General features: G+C 38.4%; 1 protein-coding gene across 3 annotated transcripts in view; it reads right to left on the bottom strand.

Annotated features, from left to right (window-relative positions):
• The window catches only part of THADA (THADA, armadillo repeat containing), a 438,429-nt gene that overhangs the window by 364,296 nt on the left and 58,461 nt on the right, over positions 1-15,672 (bottom strand). For all 3 annotated transcript variants that reach the window (XM_027865188.1, XM_027865189.1, XM_027865190.1), the window contains exon 22: positions 6,461-6,570. In XM_027865188.1, the coding sequence (XP_027720989.1) occupies positions 6,461-6,570 (110 nt within the window). The remainder of the gene's footprint in view (positions 1-6,460; positions 6,571-15,672) is intronic.

Below are 15,672 nucleotides of genomic sequence, written 5' to 3'. Positions count from 1 at the left end.
GTTCTTGCTGACTCCTGATTAGGTATATTACTTTAGCTAATTGAAAAATGTTTCCTTCATTTCCTCAAAGTCCACTAGTGTGTTTATTTCTCCTAACCTAAAGAGATTTTTCCAATCTCCATCTGTTTTCTAAAATAACTTCTCCCTTTCATTCTTTTGGGCTTGATTCATCCATTCTTTGGTCAAGTAATATGTTTATTATTTCAAGTTTTACGTTTATTATTTCAAATTACACTAAACACTGACAGATGTGTAGGGTGTATGCATGCATGTGCATTTTTTTTTTTAAAGGAAACATAAAAATGTGAGGGAAAAATTCAAGCCTCAGAAATTATTTACCCAACTGAAACCCACTGTAAATGGTGCTTATCAGTAAAGACAATCTCAACCTCCACTTATACTACCCTCCCCCCCCACAATTCTTTTTGTTGTTGTTGTTGAGGTTTGCTACAGACAAAAAAACAAAACAAAACAAAACAGGACTATTTGGGAGACTTAGCTTCAGGCGGGAGCAATAATAGTGACAAAATTAAATTACCAATTTGAAGTCCAGAGAGAATCTTGGGAAGAATTACTAGATGCAATGGATAAAAGGGGTGGTGGGGGCAGGAAGAGAAGTGAGTGGCACAGACATTTAGGTCTCAATTGGATTTTTTTCCCCAGCTGGATTTTCTAAAGTATTAAAAGTAAACTTTCAAATCAAGGAGGGTGGGGGGAAAGTTAACATAAGTAATTCTAGGTCTCTGCCAATAAAGATAGGTCCCAAATTCTTCACTGAGAAGCAGTTTAGCCAGAACGATAAGTGTATTACTAATTGTTTAAAGGAAATGATTTAGTATCCAGAAAGTCGGTATTTAATAATACATAAAAGTACGTAACATCCTCTACAGTTACAAGGCAAACTCAAGAAAATATGAACTGAGAAGACTGAAGACTGTGATACCGACAAGTCACTAGGTAGGTAGACACGCACAAGAAAAAAGGTTGTAATTTATATTTGTCAAAGCACTGACGCTTCCCTCTTATTGTTGTCGTTCAGTCACTTCTCACTGGTGTCTGACTCTTCATGGCCCCATTTGGGGTTTTCCTGGCAAAGACACTGGAGTGGTTTGCCATTTCCTTCTCCAGCTCACTTTGCAGAAGAGGAAACTGAGGCAAACAGGGTGAAGTGACTTGCCCAGGGTCACACAGCTAGGAAGTGTCTGAGGTCACATTTGAACTCAGGAAGATGAGCCAGGCCCAGCACTCTATGCACTATGGCGCCGCCTAGCCGCCCCTTAAGTTTCCCCAAGTCTCTTTAATTCCAATCAAATATTGAAATAGAAAAGGGATTCTTAAAAATAAAATTTACAAAATGCTAAATGAACTGCACACTATAACACCTCTTACACATGTTTGGTAAAAAGAAAAAATGTTAAAGGTTTGAACAAGATGTAGTTGCCTTTCTTTTAGGGTAGATGGTCACTTTGAGCATTATTTTTCAGTTCTGATATGTCTCATACACTTTTCTTATCTAACTTTATGCTCTTCAAAGATGTAGTCTTTTCATACTCAGGTGGAGAAAATGATTTCTGCATTAATCTATTTCAATTTGCAAGAGTTAAAGTTCAACTCATGTGAATTCTTCCTGCTAGATTTTAAATAGTAGCAGCTATGACTAAGCGATGTTAATTGTATCTGGGCATTACTCCTATTAAACCACCATACTGTAATTTGGAGTCCCCAAGAGTCAATCAGTATTGGTTTTCTATGATGGAAAATTTGCTATGTGCTATCAGTTAATTTCTTCTAATCAAGGCTGCAAAAATAGCTGTCCTGACTTCAAAAAAAAAAAAATCTGCTGGTTACCTGACTGGTCATTACATTTCAGTAAGCACTGGGAAGAATAATAGATTGAGGTCCACATGAAAGTATAATTCACGGATTATTACGATACATCTATAATGAGGAACAAATATCTGTTGGCTTATCTATTCCCACTTCCACCCATAGATGTGGTACTGTGCTAAAAGTCACTGTGCTATTACAAGTTTATTGAGCTTTTCATTCATTCAATCACTCAGTCAACAAGCATTTATTAAGAACTTACTTTATTCCAGGTACTGTGCTAAGTAATGGAGATACAAAGAAAAGTAAAAATCAGCCCTGTCCTTGAGGAGCTAACATTCTAGTGGGCGAAACAACATGTAAATACTAAAGACACAGAAAACATACACAAAATAGATGGAGGTAATCTGAAAAAGGGAAAGCATTGGCAGCTAAGGGGACCAAGACAGGTGTGCAAAAAATAGGATTTAAGCTCAGCCCTGAAGTAAGTCAGGGAAACTAAGGAGTGGAGGTAAAGGACAGGAACATTCCAAAGGTGAATTAAGTCCAAGTGGAAAGGATGTGAAAGGGGAGTAAGGTATAAGAAGTCTGGAAAGACAGGAAGGGGCTAAATTATGAAGACCTATGCAGAGGAAAGTCACACAGGGAAAAAACAAAGTTAGCCTCTCCTTCTGATGCAAATAATAGGCTCAACTTTATATAGCAGGGAAAGCATTTCTGACTGTTTTCATGGAGGAAAGAATACAGGTAAGTAGTAGGCCTGAAATTTCTTTAGTATAGGGAATACCCTTTGTACTTTCTCTGAAATCTGTAGTCTTAGTGATGTACCCAGACCCCTGGGAGGAAGTGACCCTCACAGGGCCACACCCAATGTAGCCAGAGGTGGAACCTGAACCCATTTCTCAACAGCTTCAAGGCCAGCTTTCTATCTACTATGCCACACGGACTCACTTCACAGGGAAAATAACAATAATGATGATGATGATGAAAAAGAAGGAGAAAGTGACCAAGGATCTAAGGAAGCTGGAAATAGATAATCAATATAAACTTCATGATGAAATTTATGTATGAAACTGTCATCACCCTGCCTTTCTAAGGGGCTTAGATATTTGGAAGTAGTGCCTGGTATATATATAAGGAACTTAATAAATGTATGTCGAGTTGAAGAAAATCTAGTAAAAAGCACTGTAGTTGACTAATACTGGTACTACTGAATCCTAATTAAATACCTACCCATGGTTGGTTCAAAGCATTTTCATTTTTGGATTTTTTTTTTCATCTTTAAAATGATGGCGCTTATGATCCTTCCAAGAACGGAAATATGGATGGTTTCCTTTCTTTCTAACAAGAAGGCACGTGATAATAAAAAAAAATATTGGATTACTCAATATCCTTTTTTTACATGAAGTCAAAATTTTGCTTTTTCATGTATGGTTTTCATAACGAAGAAGATGCCTCCTATTTCTATTTGTTCTTTGCTGATTGTTTAATTGTGAAGTTAGTTTATATTTGAAGACATTCTGAATAATCCTATTAAAAACCAATTCAAACAAATGCTGTTCATGTTTAACTCTTCCGTGATTTACCCATTAATCTCCTTAAGTGTTTCCTCCTTAACACAGCTGTAGTTCAAGAAAAGGCCAGCAACTGGCCTCAATTTCAGCGGATTTTCATGATCTCTTAAGATTTCTTTTTGCAAACTTCTATTTTTTTAAGTTCTGTACGTAAACAATTTTCTCATAGCTTAGGAGGCTTGTAAAAGGCTATCAAAGGGAAACCAATAGCAACAAATTTTCTTTTAAAAATGAAAACTAAACAAAAGAAAGCCACACACACACTGAAAAGATGTTCTCTGCTAAACATTCTGGTCAGCAGGTTTGAAATGTCTCCAAGGAAATAAAGACCCACTTAATGCAGACATAGCAGTCAAGAACTAATAACATATTGGTCAAAAATAGTCAAGGAGCAGTCCAGGGTCCTCTGAGTGGCCCCTCTAAGGGGAGGTCTGGAAAATCAGGGATGCATTCTCTTCCCCCAACCATGCCACTCTCCCAACTCCACCATGCAACTGAAGCCACTGATGTTCCCCAAGACTCAGTATATGTCTTGTTGTCTTACTCTTTCTGATGCTTCCTCATCTTTTCAATGGGAGGGTTGAAATGGATCACTTCTAAGATCTCTTCCAACCTTGAACCTATGACACTTAGCTCTTATCCTTTCTTGGCTTCAACTCTACCCTCCATGCTGATGACTCCCAAATCCTATCTCCATTATCAAATTTCCAACCGGTGATTATATATTCCCACGTGAATGCATGGCCATCACCACTAACTAAATATGCCCCAGACTAAATTCATCCCCCTTCCAACTTCCTAGGCTCTGTTAATGATGTGAATATTCTCCCAGTCAGACAGGCCTGAAAACTGGAGTAACATTTGATCCATCTCTTTCCATCATTACCAAATCCAATGAGTCACCAAGTCCTATTTTTTTTTCTTTGAAAGGTTAATGGTTGTTGCCTGTTTGTTTTGTTTCCTAAACTAGATTGCAAACTCGGTGGCACAAGCTGAATGTTTTATACCCAATCTTTTCCTTCCCACTGATGCTGAAATGATTAAAAAGTATTATAGCTGTTGTCCCTGATTCTAATCTCTCCCATTTCCAATTAATTAATTAAATATTCATTTATTAAGGATTACATATTTGTAAATACACTGCATTGGGGATAGGGAGGGGGAGAGAGAAATAAAAAGTAATTATCTTTCATCATGTAATTTCCCTGCTCAAAAGTCTTCAAGGGAGCCCTGTTCCCTACTACATCAAATCTAAACTCACTTGTCCAGTTTTAGATGTCTTATCTACCATTACTCCCTAATACAATGTCATTATCATCAAGCAAGTTACCAAGAACATGCTTTAATAAAATCCACCTCATTGCCTTTGCTTATACTGTTATTTTCTCATGGAATGTCTTCTCTTCCTCCCTCAGCCCCCTCAAAGGCTAGCCATCTTTCAAGAAACGGTCAAATTTCTAGTTCTTCCAGGAAGCCATTCCTGGCCACACCAGCCCTCACTGATGCCTTCCTCCCCTAACTCCTATGGTATACATAGCTTCTACCACATAATTTAGCATGTAATAATAAACTGTTATATATTGTTTGCTCTTACTTTGCTGCATTAAGTTCTGAATCCCCAGCTAGTTCATGTCTTATACTTCTTTATATCTCTAACACCCCGCACAATCCTGGGGGTTGTAGATGCCACTATGGTTGCTGAGCGATTAATGCCTACAGGAGAGGGACTCAGATAGACTTTATTCTCCAGAAGGAAAGAAATATATTAACCACCTATATTTTCCAGGCACTATGCTGAATGTTTAATAAGAATTATCTCATTTGATCCTCATGACACCCCCGGGGAAGTTCATGCTATTACTAACCTCATTTTACAGTTGAGGAAACTGAGGCAGACAGAGGTGAAATGATTTGCCCAAAGTCACACTGCTAGTAAGTGTCTGAGGATGGATTTGAACTCAAGTCCTTCTGATTCCAGAGCCAATGCTCTATTCACTGTACCATCAATCTGTCTCTACAGTGAAGCATCATCACAGTGTAATGATGGATAAATCCATCCAAAATGGATAAATCCAATCCAAAAAGCCACAGCTTTATTGAAAAAATGTTGAAATATCATCAAGAATCAGCCAGTTAGTGGCAAGTGTATTTTATTTAATAAATTACCATTTAGAAAACATTCTGTACTACCATAACAGCTAATATATTTTACAAATGTTTTTACCAGGAGTGCGAAAAATGTTTAGAAAATGTTCATGGGGTAGTTGTCTTAACAGTCCAAAATAAAATGTTTGCTAAGGCCACAATACTGGCAAAAATCTGCTTCGTTTCAAAAGGTTTCCAGGCAATGGAAATGTTTTCCTGGAAAATACTACCTTTTATTTGGAAAACACTTGCCAGCGAACACTTAGTCATTAAGTAATTTAAGGTTTCCTCCGCCAGCTTTGGAGGAAAGGTGTATATGAATGAAAAAAAAATGTCATTAAAGTAGAATGTCAAAAACATGTACCTTTTTAACAAAATATATTAAGCCTACCTAAGTATTTTTCCAGTCATAGGAAAAAAAATACCATTCAATCTACTTACTGCTCATTTAAAGATTCCCAGAGAATAAACTTCTGAAGGTAAACTTACTAAATTGCTAAGTGTTTCTCTGACTATAATGCATGCGTGCACACACACACATGTGCAAATACACATACATACACACCCAGCAATGCTTTATTCCAAATACCAAGTAATTTTCAAACAGACCAAACATTCAGTTTATTCACTAAAAAAAAAAAAGAGTAATTTGGGAGCTATTTTTAGAAAAATATTCAAGTTTACTTCAAATCCACTTTCAAGGAGAACATTGCCAGGTTTGGACATTTCACTCAAACATTTGTAGCAGGCCATACAATAAGACCTAAGAAAACAATTTCTTCCAGAAGTTTTGTAGCCAACTAAACTGTGTTCTTGTAGACACTAGAACATAAGGCTATAAGCTTTTTCTTCACATGGCTTGCATATTAACTCTACAAAATATATACAAAAAGAACATTTGTTTTGTTTTTTACCTGGTTAGGACTTGAGTTAGCTTTACAAAGCCAGTGTAAGCCAATTCAAATGCTCCTCTGTGTCTGGATTGTAAAAGGTGTTGTTTAAAGTAGTCTCCTATATTCTTTACCTAAAAAAATTAAAAGTACATATTTCATTTATGTGTGGGTATTTACAAGTTCGTTTATATCCACATTATAACACAGAACAAAAACCCTAGATATCAACATATTTTACCAAAACCACAGCAACTACCCCCAGTGGGGCAACTGTCAAACTACATCATACAACGCAACCATAAGGAGACATCCCATCAAGATGACCTTGCTCAGACACCAAAATTTCTAGAGAAATAAAGGAATTTCCAACTAAAAAGCATTCATATAAAGCTGGAGTTCTTAGTCTAAGGTGCAGGATAGATTTGAGGGGGGTCTGGAAACTTTAAAAAAAATATTCTGACAACTGCATTTCAATATAATTGGTTCCCTTTGTAAGTCCATGTATTTTATTTTACACATGTAAAAACATGGTTCTGAGAAGGGGTCCATAGGCTTCATTACCAGACTGTTGTCACCATCACACCAAAAAGGTGCAGAAACCCTGGTTTCAAGAATAATGACCCAAAGAAAACTGGCTTCAATTTATCAGTTCCCCTGAATAACCAAGGATCACTGGATTTATTAGACTGCCTTCGGATCAATGTCCTACAAGCCAGCTTGTCTATACCTGTAGGTGGGACCAGAAGGACTACTATAGTTTTCAAATTAAACAAGCTATTTGATTTATAACTATTAAAATTCAGTCCAGTGGTGCAAATTAAGGTTATTAAAATTGGTCTGTGTTGACTTTAAAAAATGTGTCATAGGCACACAAGGTCGGCTTTTCTCCTTTTCCCCACCTCCCACCTATTCTAGGGAAGGGGTACAGGAGGATAGGATTGGGAATGACACCAGACTGAATAATGATAAAAAAAAAAAATCCGTGGGAAACTATAGTAACTTCTTCAACTCTAGAATCGCACAAAAAATTAGCCAGATGCCCATGGGCAAATAATAGGGTAGCCTTGGTGCCAAATGCAGCTGACAAGGTTCTATATTTGGAAACATCAAGAATGGAAGGCTTCCAGGGAGAGTACCATGATGGTTGGAATCCCTCAGTGTAGAGCTTAGAAGGGACCAACAGTGTGGGTGTGATAGCACTTAGCCCAGGACACCCCAGGCCCATCTATCCTGAGCGCCAGAGAGGGCACTGAAGATTCCGCTCGCTGAACCTCAAAGATCCAGAAGAGAGGCCTAACTCAGGGAGGATCAGTTTAGGAACCCAGATGACTCAGGCTAAGACCAAGCAAGGATGACCATGCCACCCCAAAGCTTAGCAGGTGGTGGAGCCCGGCCCCAATACAAAGACCCAATTCAGGAACTAAGGTAGGAGGGAAGAGCAAGCAGAAGACACAGACCCAATAAAGAGTTATAATAAATCCAAAAATGTCCAAAAAAAATACAACCTAGAAGGGAATAACTCCATAACGACTACAAGCACAGACAAAGGAAAAATGCATTTTCCACCACAAGAAATGAAGTAAGAGATAAAAGATGAAATAAAAGCTTTGGAGGAAAGAACTAAAAGAAGTATGAATAACTTAGAAGAGAAAGTAATAAATCTTACACAAGGAATGGCCTCCCTGAAAATTAGAAAAGACCAAACATAAATCAATGACTCCATTAGACAGAAACATTACAACAAAAACAAAAGTGGGAAAAAAAATATAAGAAAATGTAAAGTATCTACTATTTTTAAAAAAACTGATCTGGAAAACAGGTCAAGAAGAAATTATTTAAGAATTATTGGACTCCTTGAAAATAATAATCTCTTTTAAAGTATAAACTCTGTATTTCAAGAAATCATAAACTAAAACTGCCCAGATCTATTAGAACCAGAGAGCAAAGTAAAAATAGAAAGAATTCACTGATGCACCCCTTAAAGAAACCACAGAAGAAAAGTTTCAGGAATGCCATAGTCAAAATCTGGTTTCCTCAAGAAAAAAAAAATACTCTAAGGAGCCAGAAACAGAGTCTGGGTATCAAAGAACCACAGTCAGGATCACACAAGACTTGGCAGTCTCTACTATAAACGAGAGAAGAGCTTTGAGTACAATATTCCAAAAGGCAAAATATATAGGCTTACAACCAAGAATAACTTACCCTACAAGGCCAAGTATAATTCTACAAGGGAAAAAGTGGATCTTTAAAAGAACAGAGGACTTTCAAGAATTTTTAGTGAGAAGACCAGAACTGAGTAGGAATTCTGAAATGCAAAGTAAAGAAAAACCTAGAAAGGTTTAATTTAAGAAAAGGAAGGGGATTATATGATGATGAAGGGTTGATATCCTAGTGTGGAAAAAGAAACAAATATACCTCCATTACCTTAATGTCTTGAGGGACTCAAATAAGAAAAAACAGAAGACCTGGAAATGGATTGGTTCTGCTCTGGGAATTTTAAGAAAGGAAAGAAAAGGTAATATAAAAGGAATACACTATTTTAGAAAAGAGGAAGAAAGGGGTTGTACTAGTTCTCAAAATTGGAGTAAGAGGAAAAGAAAACATAGAGGAAGGTATGTGAGGAGTGGGCATCATGTAAACTTCACCAGACAAACACACACACACACACACACAAACACAAGAGTTTTGTGTAATAATATATCACACTCAACAGGGAAAATGACAGGGATAAGAATAAGACAGGTTAAGAGAGAGGATAATACCATGGAGGGAACAGATGTAAGTAAAATAAACTTAATTCTAAAGTGGATATTAAAAGGGAAAGGAAAAAGCAAAGAGCTAGAAACTAAGAGGGTTTCTATCCATTGGCAAATGACTGAATAAAGTGTGGTACACATGTGTAATGGAGTATTACTGTGTCATAAAAAGTTAGAAAAGATGACTTCAGAAAATCTTGGGAAGTAGGAACTAGTACAGAGTAAAGTCATTGGAATCAAGAGAACAAGTAATACAATAACACAATAAGCAATACAACAACATTGTAAAGAAAAACTTAAGAACCCTGATCAAAGAAATGACCACCCATTCTATAAAGGACCTAAAATGAAGCATGTTTACCTGCTTCCTAAAAGACAGGTGATGGATTCTAAAAGCAGAAAGAGATTGACATTTATAGACATGGACTTTTGTGTGTATTTATTTTGCTTGACGATACTTATTTATTTCCTGGGTTTTTTTTACATTTCCATTAGGGGGAGGGTGTTGCAGGGGAGAGCATCACATCAACCACAAGTCCAGTTAAGTAAACAACTGATAAACTTGAAAAATTAGACAAGAAAATAGAGACTTTAACAAGGTAACCTAAAAGGAAACACTAGACTAGTTAAGTATCTTGACTACAGCAGTGACCAAAGCTCTCTTCCAGGGGTGGGGAACCTGTGTCCTCCAGGCCACACGTGGCCCCCTAGGTCCTCAAGTGCAGCCCTTTGACTGAATCCAAACTTCACAAAACAAATCCCCTTAATAAAAGAATTTGTTCTATAAAACTTGGACTCAGTCAAAAGGCCACACCCAAGAACCTAGAAGGCAGGTTCCCCACCCCTGCTCTATTCTTTCAAAAAAGACATTTCTAAAGACCTGATAATATTTGGAGTAATGTAATACAATATTAGTAGCTGATAAAATTTGGTGCAATACAATATTAGTAAATGATAATATTTGGAGTTTATAATAAAGAGGCAGAATTTCTTGTCTGCAGCCAAGTCGGAACAGAATAAACCTAAGATAAATGCACATGGATCCTGTCATTTCATCCCAAATGGGAGAACTTAAAAGACTATTCTGCTTCCTTTCCAATTGGAGACCTGAATTCTCTTTGCATTCAGCTCCTACAGCAGCATAAAAACTTTAGAAAACCAAATCCTACCAGGAGGATGAGGCAGGAGAGAAAATCAATTCTCTGACTCTAATGTGACTATGATCTTAAAAAAAAAAACAAACAACCCATACACATACCTTATTTTTAAAACTTTCTAAGCAGATATTTCAAGCTACAGAAAATAAAAACAGGAAATCATAATGAAGGGGTCCTATGACTTCCTTAGTTAACAAAGATAACATTTTTCAAAAACATGACAGGTATCAAAATATGCTCTAGAGAATGGATTCAATGCTAAATAATTCTATTAATAAACCCAGATAATCCCCTTGAATGTGACTTTAGAAATGCCCCATGTGCTAACTCCATTAGAAGAGATCAGATTTTTTTTGAACATTTCAATTTATTATTTATTTTTAGCATTCTTTTCTTTTTAAATTTTGAGTTCCAAATTCTCTCCCTCCCTCCCACACCTCTCCAGACTCACTGAGAAGGCAAGCAATGTGATACCAACTATATATGTGAAATTATGAAAAGTATATTTCCATATTAGCCATATTTTTTCAAAAAAGCAAGAAAAATAAAGAAAATGAGAAAATTATGCTTCAATTTACATTCAGAGTTCATCAGTTCTCTCTCTGGAAGTGAACAGGATTTTTTCATCATAAGTCCTCTAGAATTGTCTTGAATCACTGTAGCAATCAGGGTGCCTGAGTCTTCCACAGTTAATCATCATTACAACATTGCTGTCACTGCACACAATGATCTCTTGGCTCTTCTTACTTCACTTTGCATCAGTTCATATAGGTCTTGTCATGTTTTTCTGATACCACCCCCCTCATCATTTCCCATAGCACAATGGTATTCTATATGCCACAACTTGTTCATCCCTTCTCCAACTGATGAGCATGCCCTCGAATTTGAATTCTTTACCACCACAAAAAAAATAAATATTTATGTACATATAGGTCCTTTTCCTTTGACCTCTTTGGGATACAAACCTAGTAGTGGTATTGCTAAGTCAAAGGTTATGCACAGTTTTATAGCCCTTTGGGTCTAGATCAAAATTGTTTTTTAGAATGGTTGGACCAGTTCATTACTCCACCAACAGTTCATTAGTGTACCTATTTTTCCCTCATCCTTTTGAGCATTTGTCATTTCTGAGATCAGATTTTCAATGCTATCTGTTATTCTCATTGAGGTCTAAATCAAACAGCACAAAATAAAAATGTCCAATCTCCTCATAGATATGCTGTGTGATTCAATTATCCAGCAAGTGCGTGTTCTCAAATAGTGGCTGGAAAACAGAAGGTCAGCTAACAGAGGAAACCAATTTCAGATCAAGCCTACCTCTAAGAAGCTTGGGAATGGCTGGAGAAAACAGAAGAGGGGAAGAGAAAGTGAAACAGACAGACAGAAATAGAGACAAAGGAGAGAGACAGAAAGAAAAGAGAGGAGAGAAGGGGGAGGGGAGGGGAGAGAGGGAGAGAGAGACAGAGAGAAAGAGGGAGAGAGAGAGAAAGAGAAAGAGAAAGAGAGAAAGAGAGAGAGAGAGAGAGAGAGAGAGAACAGAGAGAACAGAGATAGAAAAAGAAAAGGGCATGAGTGTGTGTGTGTGTGGTATGGAAAAGAGGCGGTTTGAAGCTTTACCTAAGACCTAAGTCACCAGGATACAGAGTTATTCTAAAGCAAGAATAAGATATAAAAAGTCTCTGCTGATTAAAATTATATACTCAATAATCACTGGGCAACCCATCCCGCCTCCATCTACACCTACTGGCAGCTAGGTGACACTGGATAGAGCACTGGTCCTAGAGTCAAGAAAACGTTAATTTAAATTCAGCCTCACACACTTACCAGGTACGTGACACTGGGCAAGTGATTTAACCTCTGTCTGACTCAGTAAATGAGGATAATAACAGCACATACCTCCCAGAGTTGATATATTAAATGAAATGATATCTGTAAAGCTCTTAGCACAGTGCCTGGCACAGCATAAGTGCTATTAGAGAAATGCTTATTCTTTCCGCTTCTGTGTAGTACTAGAGCCCATGCATTATTTATGTGGAAAAGTATAGACATCCTATTATCAATTAATCAATAAGGATTTCTAGAACATCCTGTTACATGAAATACAAGGTCCACAGGCCTGATACATTGCACATATTTTCAGACTTTTGGTTTTGCTGATTTTTTTCCTCCCTTTTAAAAAAAAGATTTGTTATATGGGATGGGGTTTGTTATATGGGATACCTCTGAGATAGTGGAGGGGAAGGCAGAGATACTAGGGGAAATTTTGGTAATGTAAAAAATATATGTATCAATAAAAATTTATTTTCAAAAAACCATCTTATGTGCCCAGTTAATGTGCTAAAACCTGGGGAAGAATACAAGGGAAGTAAAAAAAAATTGGGTCTCTGTCCTCAAGGAGTTTTCAGTCTATGTAAGAAATCAAAACTAACATTCATTTAATAAATCAAGAACAACTAAGATGCTCCATCACATTGTATTGAGAGGCACAGAGTCCAGGATGAGGAGGGCGACATCCCACTGGATTCTACCCTATTTAGACATCATCAGCAGTGCTGTGTTCAGCTGCAGGCACCCATTTTAGGAAGGACATTAATAAACTGGCCAGCATGCAGAGGAACGTGGCCGGCACAGTGACAGGTCTTCCAATGATAATCCATGAAGATTTCCTAAAGGAAAAGGGTTGTTGAGACTAAAGAAAAGAAGGCTTCGGGAAACAGGAGAGCTACCTTCGGGTATCTGAAGGGATGTCAACAGCAGAAGGAATGGGCCTGGCGCTCTGCTTGGACCAAGATGACAGAACTAGGAGCATGGGGGCAAGTTTCAGAGAGATAAACTTAGGCTGAATGCAAGGACATACTTCCTAACAACTAGAACTCTCCATGAGTTTGGTAGGTACTCCCCTAAACAAAAGGCCAATGGCCACCTGTCTGGTATAATATAAAGACATAGAATATCAAGGCAAAGGTCAGATTAGATGGCTGCTAAGATGCCTTCAACTCATGAAGACAATTAAAATCATTTGCATAAATGAGAAATCACTGCCTGCTGCAGTGGCCATGGGAAGTTTTATGGGGAAGGGGGGACTTCAATTAGCCTTAAAAGATGAGGAGAATTTAGCCAAACAGAAGTGGGGGTGGGAGGAGAGAGACAAGCGCATTTTAAGAAGAGGAGAGCAGTGTGACCGAAGGCCCAAAGGCTGGGGCCTACTGTGGAGAGAAGGTGTAAGAAAAGGATGGAAAGGTAGGGTGGGGCCAGAGTATGCCTTGCAGAGGAGCTCAGACTTGATGTGGTGGCCAATAAATAGCATTATTATTACATATATTTCTGTCTTGGTTCCCACTGCCAACTGTGAATACTTGGAAGGCAGACGCCGTGTTATGATCTATACTCACTATTTCCACAGCGCCCATCACAAAGTCATTCATGCTGTGGTGGCAGCAAAATAAATCTTTCCTGTGGGCCCAGAGTGCCTTTAAAAGTGTCTTTAAAAACCCAGAATCTGGAATGAAACCAAAGTCCTCCGAATTCCATCCCAGTGAATCACAGAATCTCAGGGTTGGAAGGGCCCTCAATGACCTTCTGGTGCAACCTGTATCTGAACAAGATTCCCCTCTGACTGAACACTGCTATCCCTTTAAGAGGGTCCTTTCATTACTGACTAGTCTAATTAGCCTAGCACTCTACAAATATTATCTCATTTGATTGTTACAACAATCCTAGGAGATAGTGCTATGATAATCCCCATTTTACAGTTGAGGAAACTGAGGCAGACAGAGGTTAAATGATTTACCCAGGGTCAAGGAATAAATGTCTCAGGTAAGATTTGAACTCAGATCTTACTGACTCTAGGCCTGGTGCTCTCCCAGGAGTGGGGAACCTGTGACTTCGAGGCCACGTGTGGCACCTCTAGGTCCTCAAGTGTGGCCCTTTGACTGAATCCAAACTTCACAGAACAAATCCCCTTAATAAAAGGATTTGCTCTATAAAATTTGGACTCAGTCAGAAGGCCACACTTGAGAACCTAGAAGGCCACATGTGGCTTCGAGGCCACAGGTTCCCCACCCCTGCAACCTCTTGCCATCCTAACGCCTAGGGGCACTCAACATCACAGTCCAGTAGACATGTCTCCTGACCAAGAAAGATCGGTTGGACTGAAAAGTAGTATTTGATGTTTAGGTATTAACTAAAAGATCTGTCTATTGGAGAGTCACAAAGATCTCTACTTGGCACAGGGTTGTTAAACTTTATTAATGACTGGGATCAAGGCATAACAGATGAAATACTTGGGCAACAAGATGATGCAGTGGAGGAAGCACCTGGCCTGCAGTAAGGAAGACCTGAACCTAATATTTAGGGAGGCCTGAACAAGAATGCCCTCTACCACAGAGCCCACAAACGGTTGTCTGCCCTTGATTCAAAGACCTCCAGGGAAGAAGACCCACTCCTTGCTGAGGAAAATAGTCCATTCCACTTTTGGACAGCTCTAATGACAAAATTTTTCTTTGCATCAAACTGAGATACGTCACTTTCTAATTTCCACCCACTGTTCCTCGAGCTGTCCCCTGAGGCCAAACAGAACAAGACTCTGTCTCCTTTGCTGGTCCATCATCCATCTCCAGCCTCTAAGCACAAGGTTCTGTTCCAGACCCTCTCTCCTTGGGTGATCTCCTCTACTCACATAGGTTCAATTACCATCTATACACAAATGACTCCTAAAGCTATGTCTCCCATCCTAATCACACTCCAGTCTTTCAAATCCAGCTGCCCTAGACATTTCACTTGGTGTCCCATAAGTATCTCAAAAACAACAGGTCCAAGCTAGCTCATCTCCTCTCCTCAAAACACTCCTCCTCCAAACTTCTCTGTTTTCATGGGGGAGAGGGGCATCACTGTTTGATCAGCCCAACTGGGTTTATGATTTTAGCATCATCCCTAGCACCTGGTAAAATACCTTACACATAGGAAGATTCTGTATCGATCTGAAACAAATATTATGTTAACTTATTGTGTTATCACTCCAGCTGGTGGAAAGAAAAAAGGAAGGGAGGGAGGGAGGGAAGGAAGGAAAGAAAGAGAGAAAAGAAAGAAGCAAAGGTAAGAAGGAAGGGAGAGAAAGAAGGGAAGAAAGGAAGGTGAAAAAAGAAAGGAAGGAAGAATGAAAGAAAAAAGAATAAAGGAAGAGAAAAAAGAAAGTAGAAAGGAAGGAAGGGAGGAAGGGAGGGAGGGAGGGAAGGAAGGAAGGAAGGAAGGAAGAAAGGAAGGAAGAAAGGAAAAGGAAGGAAGGAAGGAAGGAAGGAAGGAAGGAAGGAAGGAAGGAAGGAAG

Source organism: Vombatus ursinus, unplaced genomic scaffold (assembly GCF_900497805.2).
Source record: "Vombatus ursinus unplaced genomic scaffold, bare-nosed wombat genome assembly UNPS02014778.1, whole genome shotgun sequence".
Lineage (NCBI taxonomy): Eukaryota > Metazoa > Chordata > Mammalia > Diprotodontia > Vombatidae > Vombatus > Vombatus ursinus.
The sequence above is the reverse complement of the archived record's forward strand: the minus strand, read 5'-3'. Positions and strand labels throughout refer to the sequence as shown.